The 15,686-nt window shown below is 37.9% G+C and overlaps 1 protein-coding gene across 1 annotated transcript in view; it reads left to right on the plus strand.

Moving 5' to 3' along the window:
* Positions 1-9,038: 9,038 nt before the first annotated feature.
* Positions 9,039-15,686, plus strand: part of elk1 (ETS transcription factor ELK1) — a 31,769-nt gene continuing 25,121 nt past the window's right edge. The window contains exon 1 of the mRNA XM_030139917.1: positions 9,039-10,015. Coding sequence (XP_029995777.1) covers positions 9,991-10,015 — 25 coding nt within the window. The 5' untranslated portion in view covers positions 9,039-9,990. The remainder of the gene's footprint in view (positions 10,016-15,686) is intronic.

Here is a 15,686-nt window from a genome sequence, read left to right on the forward strand (position 1 = left end):
TCCAAACTTTCCTCTATGTTTTAGAGCGAAAAAAGTAAAATTATGCAATGAAAATGTTTACATCTACCAACTATCCTTTAAAACTATGTGAATAACATGAACAAACTGAAATTTATTGAGAAAACTAAGTGCAATTTTAACAATATTATGTCTCAGTTTATCATTTACACATGTTACAGATCACAGTGGATCAACAAAAACACAGAACATTTAATAACAGGCAGAATATTGTTAATATTACACTATAGACATTTCAAAATGTTCATATTTGTTGCTGTTATTTGTGTTTTTGTGAAAAGTTAGTTTGTTTTAGTGTAATGCAGTAAAATGACATGAAAAGGTTTATATTTACAAAGAGAAAAATCTGGTGGTGTGAGTATTTATAGGTTATTATGATAGTATTTTACTGATCCAACCCACTTCAGATTAAACTGGTCTGTATGTGGAACCTGAACTACAATGATTAATGTCTTCAGTGTAATTTTTGCATTTCACAAATTCATCCCAGGGGCCAGACTGGACCCTTTGGTGGGCCGGATTTGGACCCCGGGCCACATGTTTGACACTTGTGCTGTAAATGGATGAAAAATATGCACAATAAAGACACAGCTGAATCAGTGGATGATGTCTGTAGGAGCTATTTTTGACCTGAGGACCTGGCCAAGGTAGCAGCCATACAAAGTCCAAACAACATAAAACACACACATGATACACAATGAGCAATAAAACACAATGACAACTATTCAAACATAATGGCATCAAGAAAAACAGTGACATTCCTCCTTCACTGCATTCTCCATGATACGTTTAAAATCATTAATAGAAATGAATGTGTGTAGTTTTACACTTTTTTGAAGATTATTCCACAACCATGCTACATGGTAGGAAAATAGAACGATAGAACGATAGAACGATAGATAGAACGATAGATAGAACGATAGATAGAACGATAGAACGATAGATAGATAGATAGATAGATAGATAGATAGATAGATAGATAGATAGATAGATAGATAGATAGATAGATAGATAGATAGATAGATAGATAGATAGATAGATAGATAGATAGATTAATTTATCTATAGATAGATTATATCAAATTATACTACATTCCGTGTTATAAATCATTTTGTAATCATATTACTTTCATAGCCCTTCAGAATTTGACAAATTAAATTCTTTTTGAAACTCAACAGTGAGCTACACAGTTTCACTTCATCCTTCAGTTCGTTCCATAGCTTGACACCAATAACTGAAACACTGTGATATTTAACATTTGTTCTTACTTTACATTTTTCAAACACAAACATCCCTCTTAAATTATAATGTCCTTCTCTTAACTTAAAAATTTTCTGAATACAAAAAGGAAGGTTTTTATTTTTAACGCGAAACATAAATTCCATTGTTTTTAAATATACAATATCAAGAAATTTTTGTAAACCAGATTCTACAAAAAGTGGATTACTTGATTGGAGATAACCAGCTTTGTTTATGACTAATAGCTTTTTTTGGAGTTTAATTATCGGGTCTAAATTAGTTTTATACACATTGCCCATGTTACTTTTCTAAGTTGTGAATTTGTATTTCCAATTGATACATACTGAGACCTATTTTGTAAATAACTTTTTAACCAGTTTTGTGCCACACCTCTTATACCATACATTTCACATTTCCGGAGTAATATTGAGTATAAATATTAAGCATATAAACCACTGATCTGCAGGGACAGGTTGAAAATGTCGTCGCGCGACGCGTTATAAACGTGTCATGAACGCGTCGTCGCGCAACGCGTTATAAACGTGTCATAAACGCGTCGTCGTGCGACGCGTTATAAACGTATCATAAACGCGTCGTCGCGTGACGTGTTATAAACGTGTAATAAATGTGTCGTCGCGCGACGCGTTATAAACGTGTCATAAACGCGTCGTCGCGTGACACGTTTTAAACGTGTAATAAATGTGTCATCACGTGACGCGTTATAAACGTGTCAAAAACGTGTCGTCGCGTGACGTGTTATAAACGTGAAATAAACGTGTCGTCGCATGACGCGTTATAAACGTGTAATAAATGTGTCGTCAAGTGACGCGTTTTAAACATGTAATAAATGTGTCGTCGCGTGACGCGTTTTAAACGTGTAATAGATTTGTCGTCGCGTGACACGTTATAAACGTGTAATAAACGTGTCGTTGCGTGACGCGTTATAAACGTGTAATAAATGTGTCGTCGCGTGACGCGTTTTAAACGTGTAATAAACATGTCGTCGCGTGACGCGTTATAAACGTGTCATAAACGCGTCGTCGCGTGACGCGTTATAAACGTGTAATAAACGTGTCGTAGCGTGACACGTTTTAAACGTGTAATAAATGTGTCGTCGCGTGACACGTTATAAACGTGTCATAAACGTGTCATCGCGTGACGCGTTATAAACGTGTCGTCGCGTGACGCGTTTTAAACGTGTAATAGATTTGTCGTCGCGTGACGCATTATAAACATGTAATAAACATGTCGTCGCGTGACGCGTTTTAAACGTGTAATAGATTTGTCGTCGCGTGACGCGTTATAAACGTGTAATAAACGCGTCGTCGCGTGACACGTAATAAACGTGTCAAACGCGTCGTCACGTGACGCGTCATGAACGTGTCATAAACGCATCGTCGTGTGACGCGTTATAAACGTGTAATAAATGTGTCGTCGCATGACACGTTTTAAACGTATCATAAACGTGTCGTAGTGTGACGCGTTTTAAACGTGTAATAAATGTGTCGTCGCGCAACGCGTTATAAACGTGTAAGAAATGTGTCGTCGCGTGACGCGTTATAAACGTGTAATAAACGTGTTGTCGCATGACGTGTTTTAAACGTGTAATAGATTTGTCGTCGCGTGACGCGTTATAAACGTGTAATAAACGTGTCGTCACGTGACGCGTTATAAACGTGTAATAAACGCATCATAAACGCGTCGTCGCGTGACGCATTATAGACGTGTCAAACACGTCGTCGCGTGACGCGTTATAAACGTGTAATAAATGTGTCGTCGCGTTTTAAACGTGTCATAAACGTGTCGTCGCGTGACGCGTTATAAACGTGTCGTCGCGTGACGCGTTTTAAACGTGTAATAGATTTGATATCGCGTGACGCATTATAAACATGTAATAAACGTGTCGTCGCGTGACGCGTTTTAAACGTGTAATAGATTTGTCGTCGCGTGACGCGTTATAAACGTGTAATAAACGCGTCGTCGCGTGACGCGTTATAAACGTGTCAAATGCGTCGTCACGTGACGCGTCATGAACGTGTCATAAACGCATCGTCGTGTGACGCGTTATAAACGTGTAATAAATGTGTCGTCGCATGACACGTTTTAAACGTATCATAAACGTGTCGTAGTGTGACGCGTTTTAAACGTGTAATAAATGTGTCGTCACGCAACGCGTTATAAACGTGTAAGAAATGTGTCGTCGCGTGACGCGTTATAAACGTGTAATAAACGTGTTGTCGCATGACGTGTTTTAAACGTGTAATAGATTTGTCGTCGCGTGACGCGTTATAAACGTGTAATAAACGTGTCGTCACGTGACGCGTTATAAACGTGTAATAAACGGATCATAAACGCGTCGTCGCGTGACGCATTATAGACGTGTCAAACACGTCGTCGCGTGACGCGTTATAAACGTGTAATAAATGTGTCATCGCGTTTTAAACGTGTCATAAACGTGTCGTCGCGTGACGCGTTATAAACGTGTAATAAACGTGTCGTCGCGTGACGCGTTTTAAACGTGTAATAGATTTGTCGTCGCGTGATGCGTTATAAACGTGTAATAGATTTGTCGTCGCGTGACGCGTTATAAACGTGTAATAAACGTGTCGTCGCGTGACGCGTTATAAACGTGTAAGAAATGTGTCGTCGCGTGACGCGTTTTAAACGTGTAATAAACCTGTCGTTGCGTGACGCGTTTTAAACGTGTAATAGATTTGTCATCGCGTGACGCGTTATAAACATGTAATAAATGTGTCGTCGCGTGACGCGTTTTAAACGTGTAATAGATTTGTCGGCGCGTGACACGTTATAAACGTGTAATAAACATGTCGTCGCGTGACGCGTTATAAACGTGTCATAAACGCGTCGTCGCGTGACGCTTTATAAACGTGTAATAAATGTGTTGTCGCGTGACGCGTTTTAAACGTGTCAAATGCGTCGTCGCGTGACGCGTCATGAACGTGTCATAAACGCGTCGTCGCGTGACGCGTTTTAAACATGTCATAAAGGCTTCGTCGTGCAACGCGTTATAAATGTGTCATAAATGTGTCATAAATGTGTCATAAATGTGTCATCGAGTGACGCGTTATAAACGTGTCATAAACGCGTCGTCGCGCAACGCGTTATAAACAAGTCATAAATGTGTCGTCGCATGACGCATTTTAAACGTGTAATAAATGTGTCGTCACGTGACGCGTTATAAACGTGTCATAAGCGTGTCGTCGCATGACACGTTATAAACGTGTCAAATGTGTCGTCGCGTGACGTGTTATAAACATGTCAAACATGTCGTCGCGTGACGCGTTATAAACGTGTAATAAATGTGTCGTCACGTGACGTGTTTTAAACGTGTAATAAATGTGTCATCGCGTGATGCGTTATAAACGTGTCATAAACGTGTCGTCACGTGACGCGTTATAAACGTGTCGTCGCGTGACGTGTTATAAACGTGTAATAAATGTGTCATCGCGTGACGCGTTATAAACGTGTAAGAAATGTGTTGTCGCGTGACGTGTTACAAACGTGTCAAACGCTTTGTCATGCGACGCGTTATAAACGTGTCATAAATGTGTCATCGCGTGACGTGTTATAAACGTGTCATAAACGTGTCGTCGCGCAACACGTTATAAACATGTCATAAACGCGTCATCGCGCGACGCATTATAAACGTGTAATAAACGTGTTGTCGCGTGACGCGTTATAAACTTGTAATAAACGTGTCGTCGCGTGACGCGTTATAAACGTGTAATAAATGCGTCATAAACGCGTCGTCGCGCGATGCGTTATAAACGTGTCATAAACGTGTCCTAAACGTGTCGTTGTGTGACGCGTCATAAACGCGTCGTAGCGCGACGTGTTATAAACGTGTCATAAACGCGTCGTCATGTGACACGTTATAAATGTGTCATAAACGTGTCGTCGCGTGACACGTTATAAACGTGTAATAAACGCGTCATAAACACGTCGTCGCGTGATGCGTTATAAACGTGTAATAAATGTGTTGTCGCGTTTTAAACGTGTAATAAATGTGTCGTCATGTGACGCATTATAAACGTGTCATAAACATGTCGTCGCGTGACGTGTCATAAACGTGTCATAAACATATCGTCGCGTGACGCGTTATAAACGTGTAATAAACGTGTCGTCGCGTGACGCGTTATAAATGCTGGACGAAATTTCGTTGTGCCTTGCATAATGACAATAAAGATTCTATTCTATTCTATTCTATTCTATTCTAAACACCTATTGCTCAGCTGTCAAACATGCGGCCCGGAGGCCAAAACCAGCCCACCAAAGGTTCCAATCTGGCCCGCGGGATGAATATGCAAAGTGCAAGTTAGGGCACCAAACTAAAAAATAATATCATAATAACCTATGAATAATAACACCACCAATTTTTTTCTCTTTGATTTTGTGCAAAAAACGTTAAATTATGAAAATGTTTACATGAACAAACAATAAAATGTGAATAACATGAACAAATATGAACAACCTGAAATGTCTAAACAAAATTAAGTGCAATTTTAACAATATTCTTCCTGTTACTAAATGTTTTGTGTCTTTGTAGATCTGATCTGTAATGCATATGTAGAAATGCTAAGTCGAGGCATAATACTGATAAAATTGTACTTTTATTTCTTAACAAATTTCATTTTTTTCAGGTTATTCACATCCTTTTTGTTTGGATAGTTTGTAAATGTAAATATTGGCATAATTGAATGTTATTTTTTGTACTAAAACAATTTGGAGTTGTCATTATTTATTGGCTATCATGCTATTATTTGACTGGTCCGGCCCACTTCAGATTAAATTGGGCTGAATGTGACGTCTGGAAGAAAATGAGTTTGACACCCCTGACCTATAGAATGCACAGCATACAATCGTTTATCACACAGCAGTATTAAAAAGTTTAATAGCAGCTGGCAGGAAAGACCTCCTCCTCCTCCTCCTCCTCCTCCTCCTACTACTACTACTACTACTACTACTACTACTACTACTACTACTACTACCACTACTACAGTCCAGGACCAGGGGGGAATCAGTCTGTTCCTAAAGGTGCTGTCCCTGAACACCTCAAGATGGTGAAGTGGATGAGATGCATTACTCAAAACCCAGTTCATCTTCCTGAGCATTGCTGCACTGTGTCCAGTCCAGTCCCACTGATGGAGCTCGCTTTCTTCATGAGTTTGCTCAGTCTGTTTCTGTCTGAAATGCTCCCTCCCTCCCCCCAACACACCACACCAAAAAACAGGACACCAGCCACCACAGTCTGGTAGAAGCTGCACAGAAGAGGCTAGGAGATGTTGAATGACCTTAATCTCCATAGGAAATAAAGTCTACTTTGCCCCTTCTTGTGCAGAGTCTCCATATGACAGGGCCAGTCCAACTCGTATTCCAGCTGGACTCCCAGGTACCTGTAATTGGAGACCTGTGTGCTGTTTTTCCAAAGTCTATCAGAACTCGTGGAACAGTCAAAAGCAACCACTTGGAGGAACGTAAATGAAAACTACTAGAGCTAACAGAAAGAAGATTACTGAGGTATTTTGGGAGTTTACCCTGCAGTGCTTTATAGATGAACATAAACCAGTGTTTTTGTCTTCGGATGGTTGCGTGCTATAGTCTTATAATATTAGTAAGTCTCTCCATGTTGTGAATTTCTTCCACAATGTCCTTCCAATTATTTAGTGTAGGGGGGTCGTCTTTACAACATTTCGTGTGATGGCTTTTTTAGATGCTACCGAGAGGATTTTAATCAAATATTTATCCTTAAATGGTTTGTCTTCTCCTGTTAAATGACCAAATATAGCACAGGACATATCCTAGGTAGTTCGTATCCCAATAGTTTTCCACATTCTTCACTGATATTATTAGAGGCTCAACCATTTAAACTTTTTTTTTTTATCCTGCTCTCAATCAAGCTCTTTAATTAGCAGTTAGGTGCAGCTACCAAAAGGAGGTAGCCAAATGTGTACAAAGGGATGTGTGTATGTATGGATGTGTGTATTTTAGTTTTGTTTTTTGTTTTTTTTAAATCATATTTTAACAAATTTTAATTTATTCATTATATTTGTTACCTATTTGTAATTTGTTACCTATTTTATGTGTTTTTAGTAGCATGTATTTTGTTTTATGTGTTGCAGTGCAGCTTGTTTTTGCCCTTGTCTAAGCCAAATTTGTCCCACAGGAGAAAATAAATTGAACCTTGACCTTGACCTTAAATAATGCAACTATATTTATCACAATATAAAACTATATTATGACATTTGTCATTATTGTTTTGTATCCCAGACCCCTGTTAAAAAAGAAACACCTGAATTTAACGTGTCCACATACTTTTGTCCTTATAGTGTATGTGATAGAGTCACCAGCATGTCCATCTGTGCACCAAACATGGGACAAAGGAGGGATAATCAGGTTCTGAATCCCATCACTGCAGGATCTGAGGAAGCCCGAGAAGCAGCCAAGATCCACCACAAAACCATTTATACATATCCTGGCCTTTACAAGGGACTGACAGCTGTTAATGAATATGGAGCAGTGACTACATTTCCCCAACCATATTGTGACCACCACCTTGTCCTCCAAACAAGTGGTTCTGACAGAACCTCGAGAAGACCGTTTGGAAAAGGATTGTGAAAGGAAGCTCGCCAAGTACGAGGGATTGGTCAGCGGATGCCAATGAAGCAGATGGAGAGCAAGATGTCTCCCAGTAGAGGTTGGTTGGAGCTCGATTCCAGGTTCAGAGCTTTCAGTTTATCTGGTACTGAAGGAATGAGGAAGAGACGAGTCATCCTCAAATACCATCAAAGCAGCAGAGAAAGCCTCCACATGGCTGTGGATCTGAAAGGAGAACTATGAGAAGGGAAGTAACAAGATACGTAGACACAAGGGGCACGGTCGGACTCAGCTGGTGGGGGCTTTAGGATGTTGAAAGACCTAAAACACCTCATGACACATGACCATTACTGAAAATGGGGATGAGAGCATCAATGGATGAACATGCAAAGATGAAAACATGACTTCTCTTTGGCTTTTGACTCAGTTTGAGATGTTGGCTTTTGCTGTTTTTTGTTTTATTTATTTATGTATTTATTTGTTTTTACTGTGTTTATAACTCATTTATGTGTTTTGTGTACAGCACTTTGGCCAGCTGCTGTTTTTAAAGTGCTTTCTGGGCTGCTACAACCGATTGCACTTTATGTATTTATCAGATTTTAATTGTATTTTAATTGTATTTTTAAATGATATTTTCATTGTATTTTAATTGTATTTTGCACTGTAAAGCACTTTCTGATTTTCTGTCTGTGAAAAGTGCTCTATAAATAAAATTGACTTACTTTATGACTCAAGCTGGATTAAATGAACATTACACTATAAAAAAATACTCTATACTGTAAAAGTAGAAACGCAGCACCATAAAGATGGTCTTTTACAATAAAAGTATAATAACACAGTATAAAATAATGTTTTCAGACAGCAGTGTTGGTGTTTGTGGGATGAATTTATTTGTGCTAATTTGGACAAAGAATTTACTGACAATAACAGAAGTACTGAAATTTACTGGAGTTGTCCTTCTAAATAAAATATAAAACTATTGAAATACAGAAATTTGTCCTGTAATGTGATTTATAGGCTACTTTTTGTTTTTGATCGTGATATTTCATTTCATAGCAATTTTGGCAGAAAATAAATATATTTCCCTTTTCTTCTCATGGACCTTTATTTTGAAAGGCATTAGCGGAAGTGTACCTGTTAGCATCACAGCTATCTTTACTGTGCACAAAAGTCTTGAGGGGGCGTTCGTCTAAACAGGAAGAAACTGAAAATAAACTCCATCTGATGATTTTTGTGTGAATATGGACGAATAAATGACAGGACCGTCTTCACCACCTACTTTTCCCCTCCGTCCGTGGACTTTGGAGGCTTTGCGGTGAAGTGTGTGTGATCCGCAGTCAGCGCTGTTTGACGCAGAAGAAGAAGAAGGAGAAGGCGGGGGGGCTACTAACTGGTTAGCTTAGCACGGTAGGCTAACAGCGTTAGTCTGCTTGAACCCCCAACTTGGTGAAACTTTTCGGGGGTGTAAAATCAGCGGTAGTTTGCCGCTTAAATCGCTAATGTAGAGTTTCACAAGAAGGTGCAACGTATTGGATTTAACCGCAAAAACATCCGCAGACTAAGCTAGCAGCGTTAGCATAGTTAGCTGTAATCAGCGCTTGTCAACAGAAGCAGCGTCTGACAGTAGGAATAAAATAACACACCGCCTCACTTTATTATCGACGTTTACAGCAACAAAAATGGACTAAAATGATATTATTATGCATGTAAACAACTATTAAATGCGTTTTAGCCTCGCGGGTTTTAATCAACAGGGGGTTAAATGCAGCAAACGCGTCAGGTTATAGTTTGTATCTGACTTTTTTTTTGTTGCTTTTTGGAGTCAACTTCACGTATCTGTTGCTGCCTGGAGGTAGTCGGTGTGGGGTTAGTATGGAGAAAGGGGAGGCCGGCAGCAGCTCGGAGCGGTTACATAACGCCAGCAGGTCGGGAGAGAAGCTGCTGAACGTCGCCTCCTTCTCAGCCCGGCTCTGACAACTGCAACCCCGCTCCGACCGAACGACTAAAACAAAACAAATACACGGACACACCAGCAGACAGCAGCTGCACGGCGGCATGGAGGACGTCTGAGTCTGCAGGGAAACGGAAACAAGACCAAACACCCCCCACCCCCCGAAGATGGAGTCAAACCCCCTGATCAACGGTAAGAGGATACAGATGTGTGATTCTGGGCAGTTTGGAGGAAAGCAGCAGCAACAGTGGTGGTGGTGGTGGTGATGGTGTTGCAACAGGTGTGAAGATACTCAGGCCTGCAGATGTGTGTGGACATGGCTCTGAATATATGTTATGTTGATAATTTTAGTGTGTTTCTGTGATGGTGATGATATCTCTGGTTTGATGGTGATGATATCTCTGGTTTGATGGACCAATACTTGATTTCAGAGTCAGGGTTTTGGACTGTTCACACATAATAATAATAATAATAATAATAATAATAATAATAACTTATATAGCACCTTTAACCCTTTCATACATAGTGGTCACTACAGTGGACAGCTATTCGAGTTGTTCTCTTGTATATTCATGGATTTTGTTGTTTTAGTTCCATATCAACCAACACATTGGGCGCTCATGCATCATCCCATACACTGCAATTGATACCATTACTGTAACTTTGGTGTTCTTGATAAAATTGATCTGCAGTAACACGTTTGAATGTAAAGTAATTGCTTATTATTTTTATTAGACTGTAATTAACACCTTTTTTTTTTTTTTTTTTTCCATATTATCTCCATGACTAGTATTTGGGTATGTTAAAATGTGATAAAACATCAGATCAGCAGCATGAAAAATGTTTTTATTTCATAGTTTTCACACAGCATATTAGTAAATACATGTTTCTTTGCTTCAAAAATTAAATACATGGTGTCCAGCTGAGTGGACTTTTTTGCAACTCTGTGACAAATAGATTCATAAAAAAAATGGCAAACACATTGTTTTTTAAATCCAATCCAACTTTATCTGTAAAGCACAGTGGATTAAAGTACTGTACAGAAAAATAATAACAGAGTAAAATACAAGAATAGATGAAAAGACATAGAACAACTGTAAAAAAAAAAAAAAAAAAAAAAGAAAAATAATAATAAAATAAAATAGATGGATAAAAATACAGAAGAACAGATAAAACCTAAATAAAAGAATAAAATACAAGAACAGATTAAAAACATAAAAAAGCTGTACAATTAATGGCAAATTTAAGAGGAATAAAAACACTTAGTAAAAAAATCTTGATTAAGGTTCTCATAGTTCATGCTTGATATGGTTAAAAACTGAGTTTACAAAGTGCTTTGACAGACAAAGCAAAAATGCACGACAGCAGAATAAATAAATAAAAACATAGCAAACAACACAACACAAAAGAGATGAAAACATGACTAACATGACTAAATGTATCATAGTGGAGAGGGCAGAAATAACATAACATGATGCTGTCAGATCAATGCAAAATGAAGGAGTGGAATAAAACAACATCATGTATGTCAGTATAAATGAATAACCAAAACAGGGTAAAATTAAATACTCAACATTAAAAACATTAAAAAGAGACAACATCACATGAAGGCAAGTCTATAAAAATGTGTTTTAAGAAGTGACTTAAAAGATGACACTGATTCCGCAAGCCTTATCTGCCTTACATGTGTAAAATAGACATTCAAGGTCTTGAAGAAGGTTATTTTAAGTTTATTCCTACATTGTTTTCTACCATCATCCCTTCAAAAGTGGATTTTTTTCAAGCAGATACTAGACAGTAATTTGGCTGATTAGTCAGCTGGTGTCCTCCCTGCTCCTAGACACTAAAACACATGTATGTCTGATATTAAATTTTTTACAGATGCCATAAAACTGTTGAACTGAATTTCTAAAGTAACTGCATGTAACAAACAAATACTTCTAGTCTGAATAACTTTAAGCCATAAGGATCCAGCGTTACTTTTGTGGTGGTTCCCAAATGATTCTTTCTCTATATTTAACCCTCCTGAAGTGATTTAACACCATTTATTGAAATATTATCTCGTGTGTTTTGTGTTTTTTCAGTGAAAATCAGATATTTTCCTACATTTAATTTAATAATCATGTAGATGTTCATAAAAACCCAAAGTAAAGTTGAGGGTTATTGTATCAAAAACAGAGAAAACTGAAGAAAAAGTCACTTTTTCAGCAAATCTATCATTAATTAAACATAAACTAAGTGTCTCAGTCCACTGTCATACATCAAACTCTGGTGAATCAGTGTTGTAGAGGGTGACGGTGTTTCCATGTTCACCACGGAGTCTCCGAGTGTCCAAATGGGTCATATCTGATGACTATGAAAAGATGAATAACTGTATTTTACACCAATTATTTACATGTATTTATAGGATTAGTGAATCAACAGGTATTAAACAGTTTAGATCACTAGATGATTTTGGTAGCTGATGGATGTTTGGGTCTTTATGGGTTAAAGTAATAAATGATCACACACCAGAAACCAAAATCTCTCTCAGTGTAGTAAATATGAAGGCAGACCCTTTGTTGTCAATGTTAAGCAAAGCTCCAGACCACAATCGATGAAACAGATACTTTATGTTGATGATTAAATAGTGATGGTTCTATTTGCAAAGAGAGAGGTTTACACGCAACCTAGGCAAAATTCAGGCAGAAATGTAGATTGCCCATTGTGATTATTGCTATGCCCTATATCTACTTAACAGGAAGAATGTACTTAAACAGGAAGTCAGAGCTGATGATATTCTGATCAATGCAACACTTTATGTGGCCTAACTAAAAGTTCAAACCGCAGCATTTTTTTATTTTTTTTTTACAAAATAATCATCCTAAGTGGCACTGCGATAATATTGGAATTTGAGTTGACAATACGATGTTATATAGAAAATTTCAGTTAAGTATACTATTGGGTCCGATCAAGCGAAAGTGAACGTCAACATGAAAAAGTAAATTTGCACACATCATTTATCAAGTGAGCTCATTTTTTAGCTAAAGGTCTGCATTTTATGGAACTGTTATCCTTTTTAAAATACCACTTACACAATACAGGAGAAGTTCCGAACCTTCTGCCACTTAAAATTAACAGAAAGACATGCAAAAGACTGTCTGTTACTTTGAGAAATTAAAATTCTGAATGATGAAGTTTGTGAATTCATACACTGGTCACATTTAAAAAAGACTATCTGTGAACTGTTACAGAGAAATTACTCTTTATTTGTAGTTTAGCTATGTCAGTATGGACCACCACAAGTTGTAAATAACACTGTGTTAGTATTAAATTCATTAAATAAAGCATTGTGATCTTTTGTGGTTTGTTGTTTTAAAAAATAAGTTGACATTTTGGGTGATGCATCCAATGGTAAAGAGTCGTCCACATGTTACTATGGCAGCCTGTCCACGTGTTGCCACATTCTCATGTCAATAAAACAGAGACTTTTCAATATTTTACTCCAAATCCATATTTTCAACATCACTGAACATAATATCTAAAAGGTTTTGTCCTACTTGATAGCAATTTCTGTCGAGAACTGCATGTTTTGAATGTTTGCGTAAAGCTTAAAAAATTGATGTCCGTTTCAAGTCCACATGTTACCGAGCAGTAATTTGACATTTTTCATTTAAAAATGTTATCTCCCCAAGTTATGTTATATATAATGTTAAAGTGCTTATAAATACCTACTCAATTATGTACAATACATGCATATAAGTTACTCTGCTTACATGACAGACTGTTGAATACCAAATGTGTCCATGTGTTGACACTAGATTGGACCCTATTGTCTAATCTGTTAACACTTTGCTACAGCTGTAGTATAACTTAAACAGTTTAATTATGTACGCAAAGCTTCCGAGGAATGAGATCTTAAATGCACAAAGCCCATTAATGTATTACTGAACCAGTGCAGTATTATCAAATCAAAATAAACCTCCATGGTGCTCATTCTCTGTTTTACTCATAACAGAAGAAGAGTGGGATGCAATGAGATTATGTCATTAAAAGAGTGTCAGTCAAACAATGGACAACAATGTGGAAATAATGGTCAAATAATTGGTTTCTGGTAGTTGCACCTACTGTGTTTATTGAGCTGAATGGAAACAATTATCACGATTATGTGAATCATTGTTAGAAGGTTGTCTGTTTTTCTGAGTCACACCCTGGTGTTCGTTCTCCTCTTCAAGTTTAACAGTTTTGCTTTATGTTAGTGCTGCAACAACGAATCGATTAAATCAATCAAAATCGATTCTTAAAAGAGATGGCAACGAATTTGGCAGTCGATTCGTTGGGTCTCGAGCACATAACAGAGGAAAACACAGAGGAGTATGGCTGAGGCTTCGGATGCCGGGCAGCCCCGTTTGGCTGAAACATAGCGCACTGTGTATGTAACAAAACTTTAATATGGAGAAAAAAATGGCCAAAATCCTGTGGTGCAGTACGTTTCAGACAAACGGGGCTGCCACGGTCACCGGGAACATAATGTAAACCTATCTTAATATAGCCTATGTGTCGTGATTACTTTAGCCCGCTAGCTAGTTTGACAGTATCGTTGTAATTATAACATTTTTATTCATCTATGTTTATTAGGCCACCCTGGGCCCTGTGAAGCCCTGGGTGGCCTGAAGATATCGGCTAGAAGTTGTGAAAATTTTGTGTAAGCTCCGGAGTAAAAGACAGGCCTAGAAGCTGGGAGTTGGACGTCCAAAGTTATGTTTCATTTTTGGCATCACACCAATTACGGTAGTTGCAGCACTTACGGAACGCACCCCCACGTATACACCCCCCCCTTATTTTGCGTTTATCTGATGAATCAGTTAGCTATGAAAAGAATCTACAGATAAATCGATTATTAAAATTATCGTTAGTTGCAGCCCTACTTTATATAATATTACCAGTTTTGTCACAGTGCGTTCAGTAGCGTAGCTTCATAGATGAAGTTGTTATTTTCATATAGTCTACATAGAAATCATACACAAGTTTAGTAGTTTGTGGCTCCAATAATCTTACAAGACTGAACTCTCTAAGTCTGTAGGAGCCTAAAGAGATTTATTTTGTAGAACACTTAAGTCATTTAACCAGTTGCGTGTTCCAATCATTGGTCAATATTAGATTTTATCTGTTGGGACATTATTTTGTTGTGTGTGTAAGAACTTTTTAGTTGTTCGAGTGCACGTAGGCTGTTATATGACCTGAATGACCAGTATCTGTGTTGTAAACATTAGATGACAGCTGTTATTATCAAGTGTCTGAAGGAACTAATATGTGTCTGAATTCATCAAAGAGCTGGCTTTTTTATTGTGTTGTTGATGCAGCCATGTACAGCTGTTGGGCATTTTAACACCAGTGTGTTCACTTTGTTCTCTTAAACTGGACTTTCACACCTCTCTCATTTGCTCCACACTCATTGTCTTTCCAGTTTGTTTTGGACAAAGTGTGCAGATATTAAGCCTCCTCCAGATCATGGTATGGACCAAACAGCTGGTCTTTGGTCCAACACTTTTTTTTAAATTATCTTTTTGCACACACAAAACAGATCAGAACAAAAACAAGCTGGGAAAAAACAATTCCATATGAGAGGTACAATATACTTGATGTTGTTTACAATACAATATAATACTGTGTGAGCTAGGTAAAAAGAAAAAGAAAATAAAAAGGGAGGACCAATTTTTACCCCTTGGCCAACTTCTGGCCGATGGGGTATTGTAATCGTTTTGTCGTCTGTCTTTCCATCCAGTCAACAACATAATCGTATTATTCCCTCCTCCATGAGGTATTGTGATCACTTTGCTTTGTGTGTTTGTTTTTGTTTGTTTGTTAGCAACTTTACGGGAAA

The sequence above is a fragment of the Sphaeramia orbicularis genome, chromosome 7 (assembly GCF_902148855.1).
Source record: "Sphaeramia orbicularis chromosome 7, fSphaOr1.1, whole genome shotgun sequence".
NCBI classification, from domain to species: domain Eukaryota; kingdom Metazoa; phylum Chordata; class Actinopteri; order Kurtiformes; family Apogonidae; genus Sphaeramia; species Sphaeramia orbicularis.